The 20,506-nt window shown below is 66.1% G+C and overlaps 4 protein-coding genes across 4 annotated transcripts in view; 2 read left to right on the forward strand and 2 right to left on the reverse strand.

Moving 5' to 3' along the window:
* The window catches only part of CHLRE_11g482101v5 (uncharacterized protein), an 8,242-nt gene extending 1,286 nt beyond the window's left edge, over positions 1 to 6,956 (forward strand). Inside the window, exons 3-15 of the mRNA XM_043067762.1 lie at positions 342 to 451; positions 733 to 847; positions 1,225 to 1,353; positions 1,724 to 1,832; positions 2,216 to 2,313; positions 2,655 to 2,704; positions 3,018 to 3,097; positions 3,421 to 3,464; positions 3,759 to 3,898; positions 4,407 to 4,552; positions 4,872 to 5,091; positions 5,344 to 5,461; positions 5,770 to 6,956. Coding sequence (XP_042919767.1) covers positions 342 to 451; positions 733 to 847; positions 1,225 to 1,353; positions 1,724 to 1,832; positions 2,216 to 2,313; positions 2,655 to 2,704; positions 3,018 to 3,097; positions 3,421 to 3,464; positions 3,759 to 3,898; positions 4,407 to 4,552; positions 4,872 to 5,091; positions 5,344 to 5,461; positions 5,770 to 6,558 — 2,148 coding nt within the window. The 3' untranslated portion in view covers positions 6,559 to 6,956. The remainder of the gene's footprint in view (positions 1 to 341; positions 452 to 732; positions 848 to 1,224; positions 1,354 to 1,723; positions 1,833 to 2,215; positions 2,314 to 2,654; positions 2,705 to 3,017; positions 3,098 to 3,420; positions 3,465 to 3,758; positions 3,899 to 4,406; positions 4,553 to 4,871; positions 5,092 to 5,343; positions 5,462 to 5,769) is intronic.
* A 32-nt stretch (positions 6,957 to 6,988) lies between these two features.
* CHLRE_11g482150v5 (uncharacterized protein) lies at positions 6,989 to 12,874 on the reverse strand. The gene is made up of 7 exons (XM_043067763.1): positions 10,998 to 12,874; positions 10,508 to 10,858; positions 9,772 to 10,131; positions 9,310 to 9,378; positions 8,610 to 8,903; positions 8,297 to 8,353; positions 6,989 to 8,012 (listed from the first exon to the last, which is right to left on the reverse strand). The coding sequence occupies exons 1-7, from the start codon at positions 12,609 to 12,611 to the stop codon at positions 7,425 to 7,427; spliced, it is 3,333 nt and encodes a 1,110-aa protein (XP_042919768.1). The 5' UTR covers positions 12,612 to 12,874; the 3' UTR covers positions 6,989 to 7,424.
* Positions 12,875 to 12,925: 51 nt separating this feature from the next.
* CHLRE_11g482200v5 (uncharacterized protein) lies at positions 12,926 to 16,214 on the reverse strand. Its single transcript, XM_001697352.2, has 7 exons — positions 15,935 to 16,214; positions 15,704 to 15,793; positions 14,995 to 15,142; positions 14,404 to 14,487; positions 13,908 to 14,066; positions 13,608 to 13,661; positions 12,926 to 13,449 (listed from the first exon to the last, which is right to left on the reverse strand). The coding sequence occupies exons 1-7, from the start codon at positions 15,994 to 15,996 to the stop codon at positions 13,333 to 13,335; spliced, it is 714 nt and encodes a 237-aa protein (XP_001697404.2). The 5' UTR covers positions 15,997 to 16,214; the 3' UTR covers positions 12,926 to 13,332.
* Positions 16,215 to 16,394: 180 nt separating this feature from the next.
* On the forward strand, positions 16,395 to 20,140 carry CHLRE_11g482250v5 (uncharacterized protein). The gene is made up of 10 exons (XM_043067764.1): positions 16,395 to 16,856; positions 17,027 to 17,099; positions 17,298 to 17,450; positions 17,702 to 17,745; positions 18,036 to 18,145; positions 18,401 to 18,443; positions 18,580 to 18,675; positions 18,879 to 18,971; positions 19,113 to 19,297; positions 19,446 to 20,140. Exons 1-9 carry the CDS (start codon positions 16,524 to 16,526, stop codon positions 19,131 to 19,133), a joined length of 966 nt encoding a protein of 321 aa, XP_042919769.1. The 5' UTR covers positions 16,395 to 16,523; the 3' UTR covers positions 19,134 to 19,297; positions 19,446 to 20,140.
* The last annotated feature ends 366 nt before the right edge of the window (positions 20,141 to 20,506 follow it).

The following is a 20,506-nucleotide window of genomic DNA, read 5'->3' on the forward strand; positions in this document are numbered from 1 at the left end:
GGGGGGGGTTGGGGGGGGGGCGGGGGTGTTTGTGGGCGTGTGTGGGGGCGTGTATGGGGGGGCGTGTGGGTCATGTGTGCGGGCTGGGTGGGCATGGGTGGATTGTGGTCGGTGCGGTGGGAGTTGGGTTGAGGGATGGGTTGGGGGCTGGGTTGTGGGGTGAGGGCGGTGTTAGGAATGCGGCACGTGTGGGTGGCACGTCATCCTCCTAGGCCTAGCTCGCTCGCATTAAACTGTCTCAACGCCTGCCACCGCCTGCCACCGCCTGTCACCGCCTGTCACCGCCTGTCACCCCTTCAACCGCTACGCCACACCTCCACCACACTCCACACACCCCGCAGGCCGGCGCATTCGCGGGCGCTGCTGACGCAGCCAAGGCGGCGGCGGAGGCGGAGGCGGCGGGCGAGCACCCGGACGACGTGGGGAGGGCTGCGCGGCGGCGCACGCCCACGTGAGTGCGTGTGTGCACACGGGTGGCACACACACACGGGTGCTCGTGCCCACGTGTCTGTGTGGGTTGATGACACGGTGTTGGGTTGCGCTTGGGATGCAGCGTGCTGTGTGCAACTGCAAGGGGCGGCATGTGAGCGCGGTGTGGGTTTCCGGCAGTCCTACATCCTACAGCACCAACCTGGGCCTACACATATCTCCTCCGTCCTTCCACCCTGGTATCCTGCCCCAGTTTGGGCTGGTATCTACAGCCCACCCCACCCCCACCCCCCAAATGCGCAGGGGCCCTGCGGCGCCGTACCAGAAGGACGCGGCCCAGCGCGCCGCCGAGCGAGCCATCCGGCCCTGGGACCCCGCGGCGGGACTGGGCGAGCGGCGGGGCGCGGCGGCGCTGGCGGTGGGTGCAGCATGTGGTGTGTGTGTGTGTGTGTGTGTGTGTGTGTGTGTGTGTGTGTGTGTGTGTGTTTGTGTGTGTGTGTGTGTGTGTGTTAAAGAGCACAAGGAAAACACTGCGCAAAGACAGAGTGTGTGTGTGTGTGTGAAGCGTGCTGTGCGTGAGGAGCTGGCGGAGGTGTGGGGTGGTGGGGGCTTGGCCGGAGGCTCAGGCGGAGGCGCAGGCGGAGGCGCAGATGGAGGCGCAGGCGGCGGGTATTGTCTGAGGCGGTCATCGAAGTTTGCTCTTTAGTCAACAAAACGACCGGGGTGACGATATGGCTGACTGCTTGCCTGTGACACATGCGCCGCACAACCACGTGTACGTATGCACCCCCGCAGCTGGCGGGCGCCAATGCCGGCGCGGCGGCCTTTGCGGACCCCGCCGCTCCCTCGCTGTACGCGGCGCCGGGGCAGGCGGAGGCAAACGCCTTCGCGGCGGCGGCGGGGCGTGTGGCGAGGCGGGGGCAGGTGCGCGAGTGGGGACACGTGTGCGTGTGTGTGTCGGGGTTCGGGGTGCGGTGGCGGGGGTCTGTAGGTGTACGGGGTAGGGGGCGGCCCAAAGCGCCATGTGTTTGTGGGCATATGTGTGTGCACCGGTGTATATGTGCGGTGGCAAGGGGGGAGCGGAGATGGGCACCAGTGCTGAGCAGTGCTCTGCAGCATCCCCTGATGCTGCACGTCTGTCAGGCGACCTTACACCTGCACGCCCCGTGCTCTACAATCTACGATACCTGTGCTGCAACTCCGCCTGCACATCCACCTGCCCCCATCCTAGGCCCCCCCATCCTAACCCCCACCCCGCCCCACCCACTCCCACCACACACCCGCACCCTCACAGGACCAGGCGGGCAGCGTGGGCGCCTACTCGGTGCGTCAGGGCGCCCCCGCCCGCGAGCTGTGGCCGGTGGACCTGGCGGCGCCGCAGAAGTACTGCACCGCCTGCAGGGGTGGGTGGGTTGGTGGTGCAGGGGGTGCAGGGGGAGGGGGAGGGTGGGTGGCAGTGGGTGGGTGGGTGGGTGGGTGGGTGGGTGGATGTGGGTGGTTGGGGGAGGTCGGGGGAGGTCGGGGGAGGTCGGGGATAGGTTATGTGCCGGGGCCCAACGTCGAGAGAGTGTGGAGAGGGGAGAGGGTGGATGGGTGGGGAGTTAGGAGAATGTTGGACGCGGAGGAGAGGGCAGGGGCGGGACTAGGGAGGGAGGTGTTTGGTGGGTAGGTAGCCGCCCCCACTCACCCACACCCACTTAACGCCCCTCCCCTCACCCCCCACGCCCCCTCACACCGCCCCCCCACCCCCCACGCCCCCCCCCACCCCTCGCCCTCCACTCCACAGGCGACCACTCGGACCTCAAGGTCTCCGACCCCGCCTGGCAGCCCTACACGCCCGCACTGCGCCTGGCCAACCTGCAGCTGCTGGACACCAAGTTCCGGGTGAGGGGTGAGGGGGGAGCAGGGGGAGGAGGAGGGAGGAGCGGGAGGAGGGGGTGAGGAGGGGGTGAAGGGGGTGAGGGGGAGGAGGGAGGAGGGAGGAGGGAGGAGGGAGGAGGGAGGAGGGAGGAGGGAGGAGGGAGGAGGGAGGAGGGAGGAGGGAGGAGGAGGGCACTGGGAGGTGTGTGTGTTTTTGGGGGGGACCTGTGAAGGGCCCTGCCGCTCACAGTGGTGGTGGTGTGTACATCACGGTCTCCCTGTTTGTGTGTATGCCACGTGTGCCTCTCTATCGCGCTCATCACCCTCATCACTCTCATCGCCCTCACGCCCACACACGCACGCAGCGGGCGCTGTTCAAGGGGCTGCTGTGCTGCAGCCTCAGCGACAGCTACTGGTGGGTGTGAGAGCGGCGGGGGTGGTGGTGGGGGTGGTGTGGACGGGGCAGCGCGTTGAAGTGAAAGTGTATGCAAAGCAGGCTGGGGGCGCGGGCGCTGGAACGGTTTGCCGCGCGGGACTGGTGAGAGATGCGCGCGGTACTGTAGCTCTCGCCTGAGCAGTGCTGAGCACCGTACTGCAGCACCTGCAAGGGCCCCGCCCTGCACTGCCCACTGACCTGCCTACACACACACACACACACATACGCACATACATACATACACACAAACACACACTCACAGACACACACACACGCACACACACACATACAGGGACCCGGTGCGGTGGCGCGAGCAGCCCGGGGTCATGAGTGCCGACACCTTCGCGCAGCAGCTGCAGCTGGCGTGCGAAGGTGTGCGTGGGGGGAGGGGGGGTGCGTGCGGGCGTGCGTTTGGGGTGAGGGGCGAGGGGCGGGTGGGGTGAGGGGAGAGCGATGCGGATGCACAGCTGGTGGCGTGATAGCGCAATGCGCGGAAGGGGGGCTGTGAATTCATGCAGGGCGGGGAAGGGGGCTTGTGGTATACCCGTACTGGAGTGGGCGTTCACATGCTTGCGTGCTGGCATTGAATTTGCTTGCATCTATATGTGTGCGGCGCTCGAAACCCAATGCTTTGCTGTCGCAGTCGCCAACCCACCTGCCCTGTGTGTATGTGTGTGTACATGTGTGGTTTGCAGGCATCCGTGATGGACACGAGCCGCACCGCTTCCTGGCCACACAGGTGTGTGTGTGGGGGGGGGGGAGGTAGTAGATACCAGCCCAAACTAAACCGAACCCAATGCAATAGAGCGAGGAGGAGAGCGTAGCCTATGCGTGACGGGGGTGGGGGGCAACAGCGCCGCCACGGGGTGGTGTGTGTGTTTTGCAACGTCCAGTTACGGCCCTGCTGATTTAAAGCTGAAGACGCTGTTTACCAAAGCACACACTCCCCCTCCCCTCCCCACATACCGTTACACCCCCCTCTCCCCTCTCTCCCTCTCCCCTCGCTCCCTCCCCTCTCGCTCCCTCCCTCCAGGCCGTCACGGCTCTGCTGGACTGCCCCGGCCGCGGCGGCCAGGTGGCGGCGGCGGCGCCGTCCCTGGTGGCGCCACTGAAGCTGTGCCTCAACACCATGCAGCCGCAGCTGGTGGGGGGAGCGCTGCTGCTGCTGCGCAAGTGAGTGCGGGGCGGGGGGGGGGGCAGGAGGGATTGGTTGGGGCACACATGGGTGGAGGCAGGGGTGGGGCGGGTGTTGCTAGGGGGCGGGTGGCGGCGGGAGAGGGGCGAGGCATGCGCGCGTGTGTGTGTGTGGGGGGGGGGGGGCCTGGGTGGTAGGTGCTCGGTGGGTGGGGTGTTGGGCAAGGGGGAGGGGGGTTTATGTGGCCGAGCCCAATGAAGTAGGTCCCAATAGTCGTAGGGATCGTCGGGGGGTGGGGTGGGTGGGGGTGGGCGGACAGGGGCTTGCGGCAACCTGTGTGTCGCACCAGGCGCGGCTGCGGCAGGGCGGCTCGGGCCGTTGGTGCCTCCCTGCAGCTCACATAGGATCTAGTAGACAGGCGGATCAGCCGGATTGCCCGACCGCCTCGCCCCACCTTCCCCACCTTGTCTGCCGCCGCCTCCCCGTCCCCTGCCCTCCTCAACCCCTCAACGCCTCAACCCCTCAACCTCTCCCCCCCTCCCAAAGGCTGCTGCGCGCGCACCCCGCCGCCGGCTCCTCCCTGGCGCCCTACCTGCGCCACCTGCTGCCGCCGCTGGCGGTGTTCAGGTCCCACACGCGCGTGTTGGAGCTGCCCGCGCCCGTGTGCGTGCCACCCACGGGCTCCTGGTCGGGTGGGTGAAGGGGGGAGGGGGTGAGGGCGGGTGGGGGTGGGGGGTGTTGAGGGGGTAGGAGGGCGGGTGAGGGGGTGAGGGGGTTAAGGGTGGGTGAGGGGGTACGACGAGCGTATTGGGGCTGTACGGCGTGCGTACTGGGGCTGTACGGCGGCAGTGTGTGTGTACGACTGGCACACATTAACGCGTATGTTTTGGATTGTGACAACAGTAGGACCGAGATGACAGACACACATAATCACATGGACGGTAACACACGGCGAGTTGCATGCCATTCAATGCCTGCACAACCAAGCCAGCCCCGGCTGCATTTGCACAGGCGGCAGCGCCGCCGCCACCACGCCCGCCCGCGCCCGCTGCTGCGCCGTCTGCGGTGCGCCCACAGACCGCGAGGCGGCGGCGGCGGCGGCGCGCGCGGCGGCGGCGGCGGACCTGGCGCTGAATGCGGCGCGGCTGGGGGCGGCGGGCGCGGCGGACCCGGACTCGGTGCTGCCGCCCGGGACCACGTCCAAGCGGCTGCCGGGGCGCGTGTGCGGCAGGTGTGTGGGGGCGGCGCGGGGTGCGAGAGTGTTGAAATCACTGTTGTTTGTTACCTGTTCTCTTTTAAATAATACATAATGGATGGCTGGGACCGCTATACCGGACTTGGCTTCGGCCCTTCTTCCGATGCCTCCATGCATGCACATGTGTTCACACGCTGAAGCCAACGGCGCCCCCACCTCTTCCTCCCCCACTCCCCACTCCCCACCACCGCCCCCACCTCTCCGCCCCCCCCCCCTCCCCTCCCTCAGGTACTCCCTGTCCGCCCTGATCGACGAGGTGCTGGGCCTGCTGGTGGGCAGTGGCGGCGAGCTGGGTCGGCGGCAGGTGCGCAGCTACGTGCCCGCCTTCAACTACTTCACGCCGCAGGTGAGGCGGAGGAGGTTTGCTGGGGGTGCTGGGGTTGGGGGGATGCAGGTGGTAGTGCAGTGTGTGTGTGTGTGTGTGTGTGTGTGTGTGTGTGTGTGTGGTCAGGTCTGGCCAGATGTGGCAACCCTGTGGTGGGAGGGGTTGGGCTGGTGGCGGATACGCGATGCGCGTGATGAGGGAGGCAAGAAGGCACTTCGGCACGGGAACAACATGGCTGTGGGCGTTCCCGCTAAGCCGGCCAGAGCGACGCGATTCTAACCCACCCCTCGCACCTGCGGCTGCCACTACTGCGTTCCTGGTGTGTGCAGGACGCGCCCGCGTGTGTGACTGTGGAGGAGCTGAGGGCGGCGGCGGAGGCGGCACGCGGAACCGCCACGCCCTCCCACAGCAGCAGCAGCAGCCCACGCCGGCGGCCCGCCACCGCTGGCGGTGCGGCTTCCACCCCCGCCACCGCTGCCGCTGCCGCTGCCGCTACGACCTCTTCGGGGGCCCGGCCGCGGTCAGCAGGCGCGCCCGCCCGGGCACGAGCCGCGAAAGGCGGCGGCAGCCGAAAGGCCGAGTGGGACTCGGGCCCGGCGGTTGACAAGCGGCTCTTGAGCTACTGGGACGGGATCGAGTTCCGCGAGCACCCCGTGGGCAGCAGCTGGGGCGGAGCTGCGGGGGGCGTCAACAACACGGCGGCACAGCAGCAGCAGGCAACAACAATGACAATCAGCAGCAGCAGCAGTGGTGGTGGCTATGGCGGTGCAGCATCACCTCAGCAGGGCACTGCGGCGTCCGGGGGGGCTCGGGACGGGCTGGGGAGGCCGCACATGTACACGCCCGTGCCGGTTTTTGACAGCCCCCACGACCCCCTGTACCGGGTCCTGCGGGGCGAGGCGGAGGGCTGGGCGGAGGCGGCGCGGCGTAGTGTGACGTTCGCGCACGCGGGGCCGGAGGTGGGGCGCAAGGGCGGTGCGGTGCGGGGCGGCGCAGGCGGGGAGGGCGGAGGCGGGGGAGGAGTCGGTGCGGGGAGCACTGGGCGGAAGAAGAAGGTGAATGTGAATGCTGAGGTGCCCTACAAGGCGACGCCCTCGGGCATTCGGCTGGCGTGGTGAGCCGCGCTGACAGCGTTTGCCGGCCAGTAGTGCAAACGCCGGTAGCTGCGGCTATTCCGAGGCACACGCCGGCACTTGCCTCGACTGTGTTTGTTGGTACGGACTCGCAACGCAACTGATGTGAATGCGGATGTTACAGAGGGGACAGTCCCAGCACCCGAAGACGCCGAGCCATCACATGCTATCAGGGCCCGACAGGGCCTTTTGGGACAAGGGGGGGGGGGCTGGTTCCCTCCAGCCGGCGCACATGCGGGCACCGGCAGGGTTGCTCAATGCGTGACCTTGCAACGTTTTTGTCCTGGAACTCAGTTTTCAATGCGCGCAATGCAATACAGTACGTGTTGCAGCGTTGTGTAACCCTGGTCAGTGGTCACCGCCTCACCGGAGCTTACCGGTATTGATTGGAGTGCACGACGGGCCGGAGGGTGGGCATGTCTGTATCCGTATCCAGGCAAACGCATTCTGTACTCCGTTTTGAGACGAGTTTGTATCCGGTCAACACGAATCCCAATCCTCACCGGCGCTAGTACCAACGCTACCGGCACGCACCGTATCCATCCACCCGGCCCGTGTTAACACCGTATGCGTATCCACCATACATCCACCGTATGCGTATCCACATTCTCATGAACGCATATCGTTTTGTATCGAGCTGGTTTGCGAGCTTTCCTATCCAGACAGACGCACCAGGATGCTCACCCTATGGACGCTCATGCATACCACAGAACGTCTCTCCCTTGCTCACCCACGCGCCTTTTGCCCGGTCACCAAACTGCAGTGCGTGCTGCAGTCCAGAACCACTGTCCCCTCTTGGGGCCGTCCTCAGCCATACCCTGCCGCCTGCCGCCTGCCCTGCCGCCTGCCGCCTACCGCCAGCGGCCCCAGAAGTCATCCAGGTCATCCGCGGTGGGCCCTCCCCCCAACCCCGGCGCCAGCTGCCCCCCGCCCCCACCGCAACTACCGCCACCCCCAGCCTCAACACCGACTGCTGAATCGCCGTACCCACCCGTGCCGCCAGGTCCGCCACCGCCATAACCACCATAACCGCCATAACCGCCATAACCGCCCCCAGCGCCGTACTCCGCCGCCTCCAACCGCCCACCTCCCACCTCCGTGCCACCGGGCTCCCACACATTCCAGGCGCCCCCTGCCGACTGCGCCGCGGCCCCCAGGTCCGCGCCCGCATGCCGACTGCGCCGCAGCGCCCGCTCCTCCTCAGCCGACGTGTTGCTCACACTCAGACGCAGCCCGCCGCCAGCACCGCCGCCGGCGCCGCCGCCAGCGGGTTTGCCGCCGCCGGCTGCGGCCCCCGCCCCCGCCGGCGGCGGCGTCTTGCAGCGGTAGTGCTGCGGCCCCCATCGGCCGGCGGCGCGCACCGCCGCCGCCAGGTCGTGTCTCAGGCCGGGCGCCGCCAGACCGGCGCAGTCGCGCACCACCAGCTGAGTCAGACCCATCTGCATGCGTGAAATTAAACGAAACGGAAGCATTTGTGGAGATGTGTGTGTGTGTGTGTGTGTGTCGGTGTTAGGAAAGCACAAGAGGAAAGGGTGCGCGTGGTTCAAGAAGCAACTTCGAATTTGAATCCGTGGATGTGCTCGGCACACATGAGCGCCAGGCGCGGCGCCAGACGCTAGCCCAAGCACCTCGTACAGACACGGTCTGTGCCTCCAAGTCCAGCACACCTGCCGCTCCCGTCTCTTCCCCATCAGGCCATCACCACCCAGCCCCAAGCCCCCACCTGCCGCTCCAGTGCCCACTGCAGGTCACACGGCCGCACCGTCTCAGAGTCCTTGACCTGCGGCGGCGTGGGGGGCAGCGCTGCTTGGGTGCCGGTACGGTACGCAGCCGGGCAGCCAAGCAGCACTTACCGACTGCACAACAGCCCAGCAGCCCAAGGCGGCGGCAGGAGTAGGCGTGGCGTGCGTCCCATGCTCTACATCCCACATCCTACCACATCCACAAATACACCCATGCCTGCCTGTGTCTCCTAACCCCAAACCACAAAACACCCACATCCACCCACACACCCACACACAGCCGCACAGCCGCACCTCCAGCCGCCTCAGCCGTGCCGCACTCAGCGCCACGCCATCAAAGGCGCCCACCAGCTCGCCGCCGCAGCCGCAGTCGAACACCAGCCGCGTCAGCCGCGGCAGGTGCAGCTCCGGACTGCCGCCCCAGCCGCCGCCGCCGCTGCCGCCACTGGCGCCGCCGCCGCCGCCGCGGCCGTCGCCGCCGCCGGCGCCGGCTGTGAGGCGCATGGAGAGGCGGCTGAGGCGCAGCGCGGCTAGGGTGTGTGGGTGGAAGCAACGCAGGGTGCGGACCAGACCGTGTATGCCGTCCAGCTGGTGTGTGGGGGGGAGGAAGTGGGGGAGGTGGGGGGAGGTGGGAGGTGGCAGAAGGTGGGGTGGCGGAAGGTGGAGTGGCGGAAGGTGGGAGGTAGTGAGCGGTAGCGGTGGGCGGGTGGGGGTGGTGGGAGTGGCGACATGCCCTGGGTACGTTGGACGGTTGCGCCAAGCGGTTCAGAGGCATCAGGTGGCGCGGGGAGTGCACACGGGCGCGCGCGTCAGGGCAGCAGGTCGTCTGCGTCGCCTGGCGTCTGTCCGGCGTCCTCAACACCCTGCGGCCCGCGGCCCGCCAGGTCCCCCATCCCCGTCGCAACCCACCCGACCATTCAACACAACACAACACAACACAGCACAACACAGGACAGCGATTAAGCACCGCCCCTCCGCCCCCCCTCCGCCCCACCTTGCCCGCCTCCGCGGACAGCCGCAGCGCCGTGAGGGCGGTGAGGGATGCCAGCACCTCACTGCGACCCTGAGGGAGGCGACAGCCAGCAGGCGGCAGCAGGCGGCGGCAGGGCAGCAGCAGCAGCAGCAGCAGCAGCAGGGTTGTGAGGTGACATGAGGGTCATGAGGTCGTGAGGTTATTTGAGGTCACCAGGTCATACGAGGGCCGTGAGGTCTCAAGGCAGACGTGTGAGCGTCAAGCACAACGATGCGTGTTGGACACAGTACGGTACATACAGATACGGCACAGGCACTGGCCTCGTGCTCCGCCACTACCGCAGCTGCTCTCGCACCCGCTCCCGCACTCCTCTACCCCCCGCATGTTCACGCCGTCTCCGCGTCCACACCTGCACTCACACCTGCCTACCACCACTCCCCCCCACCGCCCCCACCCCCTAACCGCCCCCCCACCCCCCCTCACCTGCAGCGTGAGGTCCTCCGCAGTGGCCGCCCTCAGGTGCAGGCTGCGAAGCGCCCCGCCCGCCCCCGCCAGGTAGCCCCACCGCTCGCCGCCGCTGCGACCCGCGGGTCCCGGCGTCACGCCCGCAGACAGGTGGCGCAGACGCGGGAACAACGCCGCCAGCGGCCCGCCCGCCATGTGCAAGCTACTGCCGCTACTGCCGCTGCTACTGCTACTGCCGTGGCCCCAGCTGCCACTACTGCTGCTGCTGCTGCTGCTACTGCCGGAGCCGAACACGGTCTCTGCTAGCTCGGCGGCGGCGGAGTCGGTGTCGGGCGGCCATTCGATGCGGAGGGCGTGGTACACAGACAGGTGCAGGACCTGGGCGCGGGGTGGGGTTGTTGCAGCAGATCAGTGGGGTGGGGGTGGGGGTGCGCGTAATGGTGCGGGGTGTGGACAAACGGCGTGGATTATCTTGGTGTTTTACAAGGACATCGGAAAAGTGCTGTCCTGATTGACACATTTACGCAGAGCTAGCAAAGTAAGCCATGTGAAGCGAGAGCAGCCAAGTAGGTAATGGTGAGTAACTGTCTTGGTGTTCTACCAGGAAACCGGAAACGTGCCCTTGTACTGCTCCTATTTACAGGTTTACATAGGGCTGGCGAAGTAAGTGAGCTCAAGCGAGAGCAGCCAAGCACGTAGTAGCAGGGGGCCGCACCGCGCACACACCCACAGACACACACGCGCGCGCGCACACCTGCGGCAGGGCTGCGAAGACGCCGGCGCCCGCCTGCCGCCCCGCCAGCCTCTGCTTCCGCAGCAACGCCGTCGCCGCCGCCGCCACAGCCCCCACCCCCGAAGTGCCGGGGCCCTGCCCCTTCCCGCCGCGGCCCCGGCCGCCCTGCGCCTTGCCACCCCCGCCGCCACTGCCAACCCCGCCGCCACACCGCGCCGCTGCCCGGACCGCCGCCGCCGCCGCCGCCGCCACCGCCGCCGCCGCCGGCCCCGCCTGCACGGTGAGCGAGGCCAGCTCCAGTCGTGTGAGGGCGGACAGGGCGGACAGCGGCGCCAGGGTAGCACTGGTGAGCCGGTCACGGTCCAGCACAGCCTGGGGGGGGGGCAAGGAGGAGGGGGTTGAATTCATGCTGAATTAAGAAGAAGCAGCGGAGCGGGGCCGGTGCATGGGCAGCGCAAGGGCAGTGCAAGGAGGTAGGAGCGCCCCCGGTCCCTCTCTCCCCCCCCCTCACCTGCTGGTCCATGAGCACCAGCCGCCGCAGCCCCAACAGGCAGTGCGGCGCGGCGGACGGCGGCGACTGCAGCGGCGGCGGCGGCGACTGCGGCGGCAGCAGCGCCGCCAGCGGCCACACCTCCCACAGGTGCAGCTCCCGCACCGCGCCGCCGTCCCACCCGCCGGCCCCCACACCGCTACCGCCGCCACCACCGCCACCGCCGCCACCGCCACCGGCTGCTGCCGCGTTCACAGCCGCCAGCAGTGGCAGCCACGGCGGCCCGGCCGAGCCATCCTCCTGTGGCGGCAGCTGCGGCGGCCGTCCCGTCGCACCTGGCATTGCTGCTGCGGCTGCGGCTGCGGTAGCGGCTGCGGTAGCGGAAACGGAAGCGGAAGCGGGGCCCGCGGGCGCAAGTGCCACCGCCTGCTGCTGCTGCTGCTGTTGTTGTTGTTGCAGCATCACGCTGACGTGCAGCGGGTTGGTGATGAGCCACGGCGCCAGGGCGGCGGCAGTAGCAGCCGCGTGTGCGGCCGCGGCGCTGCGGGCGACGGCTGTAGCAGCCAGGGTTGCGGTGTCGAAACTCTCTGGACCCAGCACCAACCCCGTCATTGCAGGGCACCTCCATGCGCGCCCCCTGCTACTGCCGCCTGCGGGCTCTGCTACTGCCACGCCCGCATCCAGCCCGCCCACCGACAGCGCCGCCACCAGCTCGGCGGCGGCCGGGATGCGCGGCTTGTCGTACCGCTTGCTGCCCGGCGGCGCCGCCACCAGCCGCACCTCCGCCTGCGGCCGCGCCCGGCCCAGCACCGCCATCATGGCTGCCAGCAGCTGATCCGGCTGTAGCACTGCGTCCGCCCCAGCCCCAGCCCCAGCCCCAGCCCCAGCCCCAGCCCCGGCAGTAGCATCACCACCGCCTCCACCGCCACCACCTCCGGTACCGGTACCGGCTCCGCTGCCGGCTGCCGCCGGTGCGCTGGAGGCTAGTGCCGCCGGAGGGTGCAGCAGCAGCCGCACCGGCCTGCCCGCCGGCAGCCCCTGCTCCGCCAGCAGCCGCCACGTGGCCAGCAGCTCGGACACGGTGCGGCCCAACGCCACGTCACGACATGCCGCCGACAGGTCCAAGCACCGCAGGCCCCGCAGCCGCGGCAGGCTCGTGCTGAGCAGGCCCCGCAGCAGTGCCGTACGGCGGGACTCGGGCCCGGGGGAGGGGCCCAGCCCCAGGCACAGGTGGGTGAGGTTGGGGAAGAGCACGTGCAGCGGCTCACGGCGAGGCGGCGTGTGGCGGCAGTGGTGGCGGCAGCTGTGGCAGCTGCCCGGCAGCTGGTGGTGTGGTTCTGCTGGTGGTGCGCTGGCTCCTGCTTCACTGCCGGTTGCAGCTGTGGCCGCCGGCGGCGCTGATGGCAGCAGCGGCGGCGCCAGCAGCGGCAGGTTGGTGTCTGTGAGCAGTAGCGACGTGACGGCGCCGCTGACGGCGGTTCGCAGCGCGCGGCAGGCCAGGCGGCAGGCCTTCTTGTCCGCCGAGGGCAGCCGCGCCGCCACCAGCATCAACACAGAGTCAGGCAACTCCAGAAGCGGCGAGGGGTCATCGGCGGTGGCGTCCAGCGCCGGACTGACCGCCAGGTTTGGCGCCATCGTGCTGGACCGCTGCGCGTGCACTCTCGCTGGCGCGCGCCGAGTCGCGCTGCGGTCAATTCGATGTCGATCACAGCTGCAGCGAAATCATGACCGCCGACCGCTCTAAGCGACTGATATTGTGGACCACGGAAATGCACGCCGCGGTTTGTGGCAGCGCGCTATGAATGAAGCAGTAACTGCATATGCAAGCTGTCAAGTGCTAGTTTTACAGGCGACTACCATTAAAGCGACGAGTAAAACAGCTGCTGGTCAGCGTGGCGTGCGCGTAACTGGGCGCACATTGATCGGCACTTGTTATATAATATTGTGTTGCTTTTGTGTGTTTACACTATCAGCAAAATTGACCTGTATCGCCAACCTCGGCGCCTCAGCACCGGCTGTTTCTTTTAACTTGTATGAAGCACAGTAAACATATGTTTCTGTGTAGCTGCTGTGTCCACTTCGCGCCATCAGCGCCTGGGCAATACACTCATACCGATGGGCCAACTCACACAAACAGCCCGTCTGCAACCTCATCATCCCTCCGCCTGCATTGGAAGTAGCTCCTCTCTGTGCCCAACACCGTCACAACCTGCGCATCCTCTCCCTCCTCGTCCTAGCCTTCTCCTTTTTCCCAGCTCCGCCAGCACCTCCAAACCCGCGGCCCCGCTTCGCATCCTCCCCCTGCCTCGGCCCCTGCCCCCAATCCTCCCCACACCCCCAATCAACTCCCCCTCCCTCAGCTCCTCCGCCGCGTGACGTGGTCGTACACCACCACCTGCGCGTACTCGGCCGTCTCCAGCTCGGTGCGCGTGGAGTTGTCGCCGGGCTTGGCGGTGGGGTCCACGTTGATCACCTGCGTCAGGCGCAGTGGGTGTAGGCGGGTGTGGTGTGGTGTGGTGTGGGTGTGGGTGTGGGTGTGGGTGTGGGTGTGGTGTGGATGTGTTGAGGTGAGGAGTGCAGCGTGACTTGTCGCCCGTGTTGTCCCCCTCCCCCCCCCCTCCTCGCACGCACCTTGCGGTCGCGCTTGTTCTTGAACAGCAGCCCGGCCTCGTTGTCCGCAATCACCTGAGCAACGGCCAGAGAGGTGGGGGGGGGACGGTCGTGAATACCAGCCCAAACTCAACCCAATCCAGTAGAGCGGGCGGGGCCTGAGGGGGAATGTGCGCGGCGTATGGAGGTGCGAAGCCTCTCAAGCCATGCTTCTGGCACAGCCCCTCCCTTCCTCCTCAGCTCCACAGCTCCCAACATCCAAGTCGCCACGCCCTCCCCGTACACCCTCGCCACGCCCCCCTCCTCACTTCTCGCACCCACCTGGAAGTTTGGTGTGGGGTTGCTGGTGCTCATCTGCGTCTCCCAGTTGTAGAAGCTGAGGTCGGAGGGGCGCGGCATGAGCCGCTTCTTGCGGTCAAAGTAGGGCTCGCAGTTCTCGGTCTTGAGCCGGTGCCCGTAGTCAATGTAGCCCGACACCTCCTGGGGGGGGTGCAGGTGGTTGCGGCGGGGTGGGGTGGGGTGGTTGTGGCGGGTGGGTGCGTGTGATGGGCCTGGTCGGCGTGTGTTCGATGGGATGGGATGGGGTGCGGGGGCGGGGTTGGGCGTGCACACGAACCCCATGCGCCCATGGCCCCGGCCGTGCAGCCCCAGCCGTGCGACATGCACACGGCCGTGTGCCCCGCCCACCAATCGCTCAAGCCTGCCCGGCCTCCCATGCCGGCCTCCCACGCAGCACAAGATAAAATGCCGCTCCTGCTAACTTTCCTTACCACTCCAAAGTCCCAATCCACCCCCGCCTCACCACCCCACCTCGCACCTGGCCCTTGCTGTTCTTGTCGCGAATGAACACAATGGTGGTCAGTTTGCCGTTGCGGACAGCCTCCTCGCGGTCCTTAAGCGCCTGGAGGGAGCAGGAATTGCAAGGGGGGAGGTTCGGATGGCGGGGGAGTGAATATGGAGAGCGCGGGAGGCGGGCGGAGGTAGGGCATGGGAGGACGTGTGCGTGTGGCTTGATGTATGCCACGACTGGGCCGGCGGGATCAGCGAACTGGCCCTTAGTCGCCCGCATGTGACCCTCAGTCCCTGACCTCGACTCCCTCGCCCTCCTGCCATATCGCGCGCCAGAGCCGCAACCCCCACGCTGTGCGGCTGCCTCTGTGCGCCCCCAAGCCCCCCAGATCCACAACCCCGTGTGTGGAACTGGACAACACTAACCCCCCGGCTTGTATGAAGGGCTACCCTGCCACCGCTGCCGCCGTCATGAGACCCGTACTGTATGTTGGACCGTGGCACCTACCTTCCACCACTCCCCACCCCCCGCCCCACCACAACCCATCCCCCATCCCCCCGGCGCCCCACCCGCTACCCAGCCTCCAACCCGCCCCCTCCACACACACACGCCCCGCACCTGCAGCAGCGGGAACTCCTCCACGTGCTTGCCCTGGCTGGCCAGCTTCTTGGGCTTCTTGTTCAGCCGCGCCTGCCGCGCCTGCTCGCTCGCCTCCTTGCGCTGCTCAAACTCCTCGCGCCGGATCACCTCGCCGTTGCCGCGTATCCTGTTTTTAAGGAGCACAAAGAAAACATAGCGCAAAGACAGTCTATGCGATGCAGCAAAGCGACGGTATCCGGTGTACGCGCGTGTCGGAGAGTGTGCGTGTGTCAGAGTGTTTATGATAGGGGAACGCGGCCGCGTGTCTGCCAATGCAGGTGTTGCCGAGGCCACGTGTGTGTCTGTATGTGTGTGCACGTGCCCCAGTTGAGGTTGACTAGGGGGTGTGGCAGGCGGCTCCGAGGGAGGCTCTGGTGGGAGTGCAAGGCGGTGCGCCTGGCAGTGCGCTGACACGGCATGTGTCTGATCTACACTGCTCGGGCCCGCTCGGGTCGGGGCCTGCGCGACCGCCGCGCCGCGGCTCCCTGCGGACCCGTGTGCGGTGCCAGCCGCGGTGCCGTCATGGCTTCTGGAGCCAGTGCCCCCCCCCCCGCGGCGTGCAGGTGGTGAGATGGCTGCTGCCGCATGCCCCCCTCATGGAGTCATCTGAATGCACTAAGCACCCGGGAGGATCCGGGTGAGTGCGGCCCCCACCCGGCTCAAGTCGTTGCGCATGCATCTCACTCACCCCAGCTCGACCAGTTGTCGTGCCAGCTCCACATCCTCAAGGTAGTACACATCCGTGCCATTGATTTGGCTGTCTAGGTAGTCCTCATACCTGTTAGATCCAAGTGTGAACAAGACGGAAGCTGGATTCAGATGGGCGAGGAGGCAAGCAATACACAAACGGCGAAGGGAGCAACAGCGCCGTGCTTGGGGGAAAAGGGCGCTGCTGCCGGAGAACCGTGGGCGCACTCACGTCGCAAACTCGTCAGCTATGGGGTCGTAGCCCGGGCCCTTGATTTCAAGGTCGTCGTCCATTCTATTACACCTCCTCAGCCAAGCACCAGAGCGCCAGAAAGCTTCACGCGCACTGGCGATGCGCGACCCTTCACAACAAGTCTATCAAAATTGTAAGCGATATTACACTAATCTGACAACGCGCTATCAGTTGTAACGAGTGTTTTCCGTGGAACAAGGCTTGTGACTTGGTAGTGCTTCGAGCACTGAAGTCAGCGTCTCAGGTGAGTATTTTAGTTGTATTCCGTATGCGAGCTATGTTAAAAGCATTTCAATTACATGACATGCTGTGGTGGCCCAAGCAGGTACATCGATCGCGCGTGCGGGTTTTGCCCCTCCCGGACGACCCCACACTGATGCAAGGCCCCCTGCGTCTTCGCTGAGTAACATATGTACTTACACACAGTTTCATATCCTTTGGGAAACAATCACACAAAGCTCGGACCAAAGGCGCCGGTACTCAGACAGTTTGACCGGAGATCGTGTTTGATTCGTCGGTAATGCATATGCCAATCTATCTTGATCCAAAAATGAACAATAAGTATTGAATGGAACGTGTCGTAGCCGCAACCGACCTTGTTTTGCGAAATGCCGCTGGCTGTGCGCCAGCCCTCGCAGCGACGGGGGTTGGAACATGTCCATTAGGTCATCATATTCACTCTGGAGCTGAGGCGGCACAGCGGCGCGCACCCGGGAGGCGGTCTGCCCCACAATACCCGAGCTTGACAGTAGCCGCCGCGGTGGTCCTCCGCAACGCACTCCGCCTCGCGCCGGCCCTCCAGCGGGCGGCCGGCCCTGTTGCTGCGCATCGCAAAGCAACACGGAAGAGCCAGGCGTACGGCGATGGTTTGATTGTGCGCTGGCGCCGAGAGCAGATTGCGGTGAGGCACTGGCGCTGTACGGCAGAACTCTACCACCAGAGAGCTCTACCTCCCCTGTCTACCACAGAAGCCGGGTGGCGTGCGCAGGGGGCAGAGCATGGGCCCCGCTCGTAAGCATAGAGACTCCTTTGCTTATACTCTTGTATCATTCCCGGTGCTTGCTTACGCAGGTCCTTTGGCGCTATCTGCAATCGCTGCCGGCTGGCAACCGGGCATGCACACGAGACGCCTTGCATGTGCTGGGTGCGTGCTTTGTTGTGTGGACGCCGCGGGGTTGGGCCTGAACGCGTTCCTTGGTTTACAGCGACATGCGCGTGACGCAAACACGTTCAGTAGTTAAACACTGCCCGCGTGCAGCTTTTGCATGCTTTCGACGTGCTATTCCTGCTGCAATGCTGAAAAGTCGCGGCTGCCCGCTTGCGTGTGACCTGCCGCGCGCAGAGCGAGAGGGAGCGGCCGGCGGCGGCAGCGGCGGCGGCGGGCGCAGCGAGTTGCTGCTGGGGCTGGGCTGCGGCCCGCGCCGCGTGTATGCGCGGGTGCAGGACAAGCTCAAGCGCATGCAGCGCATGGCGCACCACGGCATGTGCCCGCTGGGTGTGTGTCCGTGTGTGGGGGTTGGGATAGATGTGGGGAGTGGGCATGTGAGGGGGGTTGGGGCGGGCGAGAGTGCATGGCGTGTGCGGGCGGAGCGCCACATGCACGTGTGGGCATGACCGGAAGTCGGACGGGAGCTGCGTGCGCCCGTCAATGCCGTGGCCCATTCAAGCCGTTTGTCGCTACACCTCCCTGCTGCTGATGAGCTAAGCCGGCGTGACTGACCTGTCGCGAATGCGCTGCGCCCACAGACTCTGCCGAACTCAGCAACCGGATTACGGGATGCCGCTGGCCGGTGGGTGTCAGCAAACCGATTACCGGTCCCGCTTACAATGATGTGCCGTACGCACGCACTCGATGTCTATCCACATGGTGTGCGTGCCTCGTGCGCCCCCCCCCCCCATCCCCCGGCCCCCGCCCCGAGGTGCTCCACACGCACCCACCACACGTGTCCATCGCAAGCCCTGGCCGCTCCCACACAAAGGTGTATGTGTGTGTGCTAAAGAGCACAAGGAAAGCAAAGCGCAAAGACAGTCCGCACGTGTGTGTGTGTGTGTATGTGTGTGTCACGCCTGCTGCCCGCAGGAGTGGACCGCCGCCGCGCTGTCGCAGCTGCCCGGCGGCGCGGGCACACTGCAGCAGCTGTCCGAGGTGATGGCGGCGGACCCCGCGCTGGCGCCATACCTGGACTGGAGGTGCGTGGCTGGGCGGGGGTGCGATGGGGACTGCGGCTGCGGCTCCTGCTCCTCCGATGGGCTGCACGCGTGCGCGGGATTCCATTGCCGTGCTTGCCCACTCAGTCAGTTTGAATGCTGGTGTCGGGTGCTGCTGTGTCGGGTGCTGAGGATTGATTTGGGCCTGCCATGTATTGCCCAGTATTGCGCCTAGGCTGCACGGCCATTTTTTCATCCTCCCCCTCCGCTTGATGTCTGGCTTTTCCTCGGGAGCAGGCCGGACCCCAACTGCAGGGCTGTGCCCCGCTGGAGACAGCAGGTGCGACGTTAGCACACCCCGATCTCCATGACCGCACCTGCACGCCTTGTGGCATTGACAGCTGACGGGGGCCTGCCGTTACTGACCTACCTGCTGTGTGTTGCCACTCCCCCGCCCTTACCTGCTCCCTGCGCAGCTGAAGAAGACGTTGTCGCGGCTGCCCTGCTTTGTGAACACGGGGGTGCGGGCCGGCGACGGCACCAACTGCCACGTGTACCGCTACGACCCCCAGGTGGGCGGAGGCGCGCGCGTGGGAGAGAGCGCTAGCGCGTGAGGCAGTCCGCGCGCGGGCCCATTTGGGTCGGGCCCGGGCACAGATGCGGCACGCATTTGAGTTGTGCGGATACGTGCAGGTTGCTCGGTGATACCTGCCCTTGGGCACCTGTGCTTTTGGGGTACTGCACTTAGTGTGCCGTCGGCATATATGCCGTGCAGGTGATGGCAGGAAGCGTGCGACGGAGGCGCGGCAGCCGTGGTGGTGGCGGCGGTGGTGGCGGCGGTGGTGGCCTGCAGCCGGAAGCCAACCAGGTGAGAGAGTGGGGTGCGACCGGTGCGGCTGGGGTACCGTGCACGTACCTAACGCTCCCAGTTTTCCAGACCCGATACATTGCGCTTACGGCTGCATGGCTCACGCTTACCTCCCTACTGCATGCCCCCATTCGGCCGCAGCCCGGAGGCAAGCCTGGCTGAGCTGAGATTGCATTAGTTACAAGAGGGACCTGCTGACGCAGAGCGGAGTGGGCGTGTGGCTGTCAGGCGGTGCGGCGTCGATCCCTGCGGCTGTTGGATTGGAATGAAACATGTGCGTGGCAACTTGCGCGGCGATGAGAGCGCGAGCGAAACCAAGCTAGCAGGTAAGCTGCATCGGAGGTCGCGGGGTCAATTATGTGCGCATGCAGCTGTGGACTGTTTTGGAGCGGTGTGACCTGTACGCACGTGCAAGCGCACGCCTGGACCCCCGACACGCCCACGCCCACCCGCCCCCTACTGCCAATGACACAGGATCTTCCATTCGCGGTTTTCTTCTGGTTACTGCACATGCAGTTTACGGCGTCTTGCATGTGTCAGCGGCGGACGGGCGTACCGCATCCAGCAGCTGTTGGGCGGTGGCGCGCTGCGCCGCGTCAGGCGTGGTCCCGCAGCAGGCGCTCTGTGTGTGTGTGTGTGTGTGTGTGTGTGTGTGTGTGTGTGTGTGTGTGTGTGTGTGTGTGTGTGTGTGTGTGTGTGTGTGTGTGTGTGTGTGTGTGTGTGTGTGTGTGTGTGTGTGTGTGTGTGGCGAACGAGGGGGGGCCGGCGCGGTGTGGCGCGGTGCGGGCAATGCATGGGCAGTGCAGTGCGCGAGCGGGATGGCGGACAGCTACCTGTCCCGTGGGGCGGGCCGGCGGGGCTTACGGTTTGGTGGGTCAAGCCTAAGACACTGTGAGACCTCCCCTGCTGTGAGAAGGCCCAAGGCAATGGCTCTGTCCGTGTGGCGCTGTCAAGCAGCTAGGTGGTGGTGCTGGTGGCGCGGTGGCCTGGCACGGCGCTGGCGTTAGGGAAGGGGAACTGCTGACCGATTGAGTGTCGTGACCCCGCTCGCGCGAAGAATGCTGCTGTGCACTCCGGCCCATGCGCCAAAGCTAATGCGGTGATGGCCTGATGGACGTCACTGGCTCGTGAACTGCGTCAGCAGGTCCCTCTTGTAATTAATGCAATCTGATGGATGAAAAGGATTACATATGCGCCACAGAATGCAGATCTCTGCCTCCACTGCTACTTTCTCAGTAGTCAGTACAGTGTTAGCCGCAAGCAAGAGGGCGTACGGAACGTCAATGGGGGGGGGGCTGTGCGCGTTCAGGGGTACACGGTGGACGTTCGGGACGTTCGTTGCAGATGGGTGGGAGAGGACGGTTCATGCGAGATATGTGCGGCAGGCACGGTAATTGATGGGGGCGCCTGAAAAGACAGATGAGCCAGTGCGGACCGGAGGAGGGAGCGATTGGAATTGCTGTTCGCGCGACTGAAGAGGGAGGGATAGGCGAAACAGGGGAAATCGGTAACGGTATGGAGGGTCGGAAAACTTG

The sequence above is a fragment of the Chlamydomonas reinhardtii genome, chromosome 11, assembly GCF_000002595.2.
Source record: "Chlamydomonas reinhardtii strain CC-503 cw92 mt+ chromosome 11, whole genome shotgun sequence".
In the NCBI taxonomy this organism is placed as follows: domain Eukaryota; kingdom Viridiplantae; phylum Chlorophyta; class Chlorophyceae; order Chlamydomonadales; family Chlamydomonadaceae; genus Chlamydomonas; species Chlamydomonas reinhardtii.

Excerpts from the sequence above, each read along its gene's own strand:
- CHLRE_11g482200v5 (XM_001697352.2), bottom strand. The coding sequence starts at position 15,996 with ATGGACGACGACCTTGAAATCAAGGGCCCGGGCTACGACCCCATAGCT. Across the intron at positions 15,794-15,934 it reads ATAGCTGACGAGTTTGCGAC|GTATGAGGACTACCTAGACA; the intron begins GTGAGTGCGCCC and ends TGGATCTAACAG. Across the intron at positions 13,450-13,607 it reads AGAACAAGCGCGACCGCAAG|GTGATCAACGTGGACCCCAC; the intron begins GTGCGTGCGAGG and ends CGCCTGACGCAG.
- CHLRE_11g482250v5 (XM_043067764.1), top strand. The coding sequence starts at position 16,524 with ATGGAACGTGTCGTAGCCGCAACCGACCTTGTTTTGCGAAATGCCGCT. Across the intron at positions 16,857-17,026 it reads GGCGCCGAGAGCAGATTGCG|GTCCTTTGGCGCTATCTGCA; the intron begins GTGAGGCACTGG and ends TTGCTTACGCAG. Across the intron at positions 18,676-18,878 it reads TGTACCGCTACGACCCCCAG|GTGATGGCAGGAAGCGTGCG; the intron begins GTGGGCGGAGGC and ends TATGCCGTGCAG.
- CHLRE_11g482150v5 (XM_043067763.1), bottom strand. The coding sequence starts at position 12,611 with ATGGCGCCAAACCTGGCGGTCAGTCCGGCGCTGGACGCCACCGCCGAT. Across the intron at positions 10,859-10,997 it reads TGGTGCTCATGGACCAGCAG|GCTGTGCTGGACCGTGACCG; the intron begins GTGAGGGGGGGG and ends CCCCCCCCCCAG. Across the intron at positions 10,132-10,507 it reads TCTTCGCAGCCCTGCCGCAG|GTCCTGCACCTGTCTGTGTA; the intron begins GTGTGCGCGCGC and ends CCCCGCGCCCAG.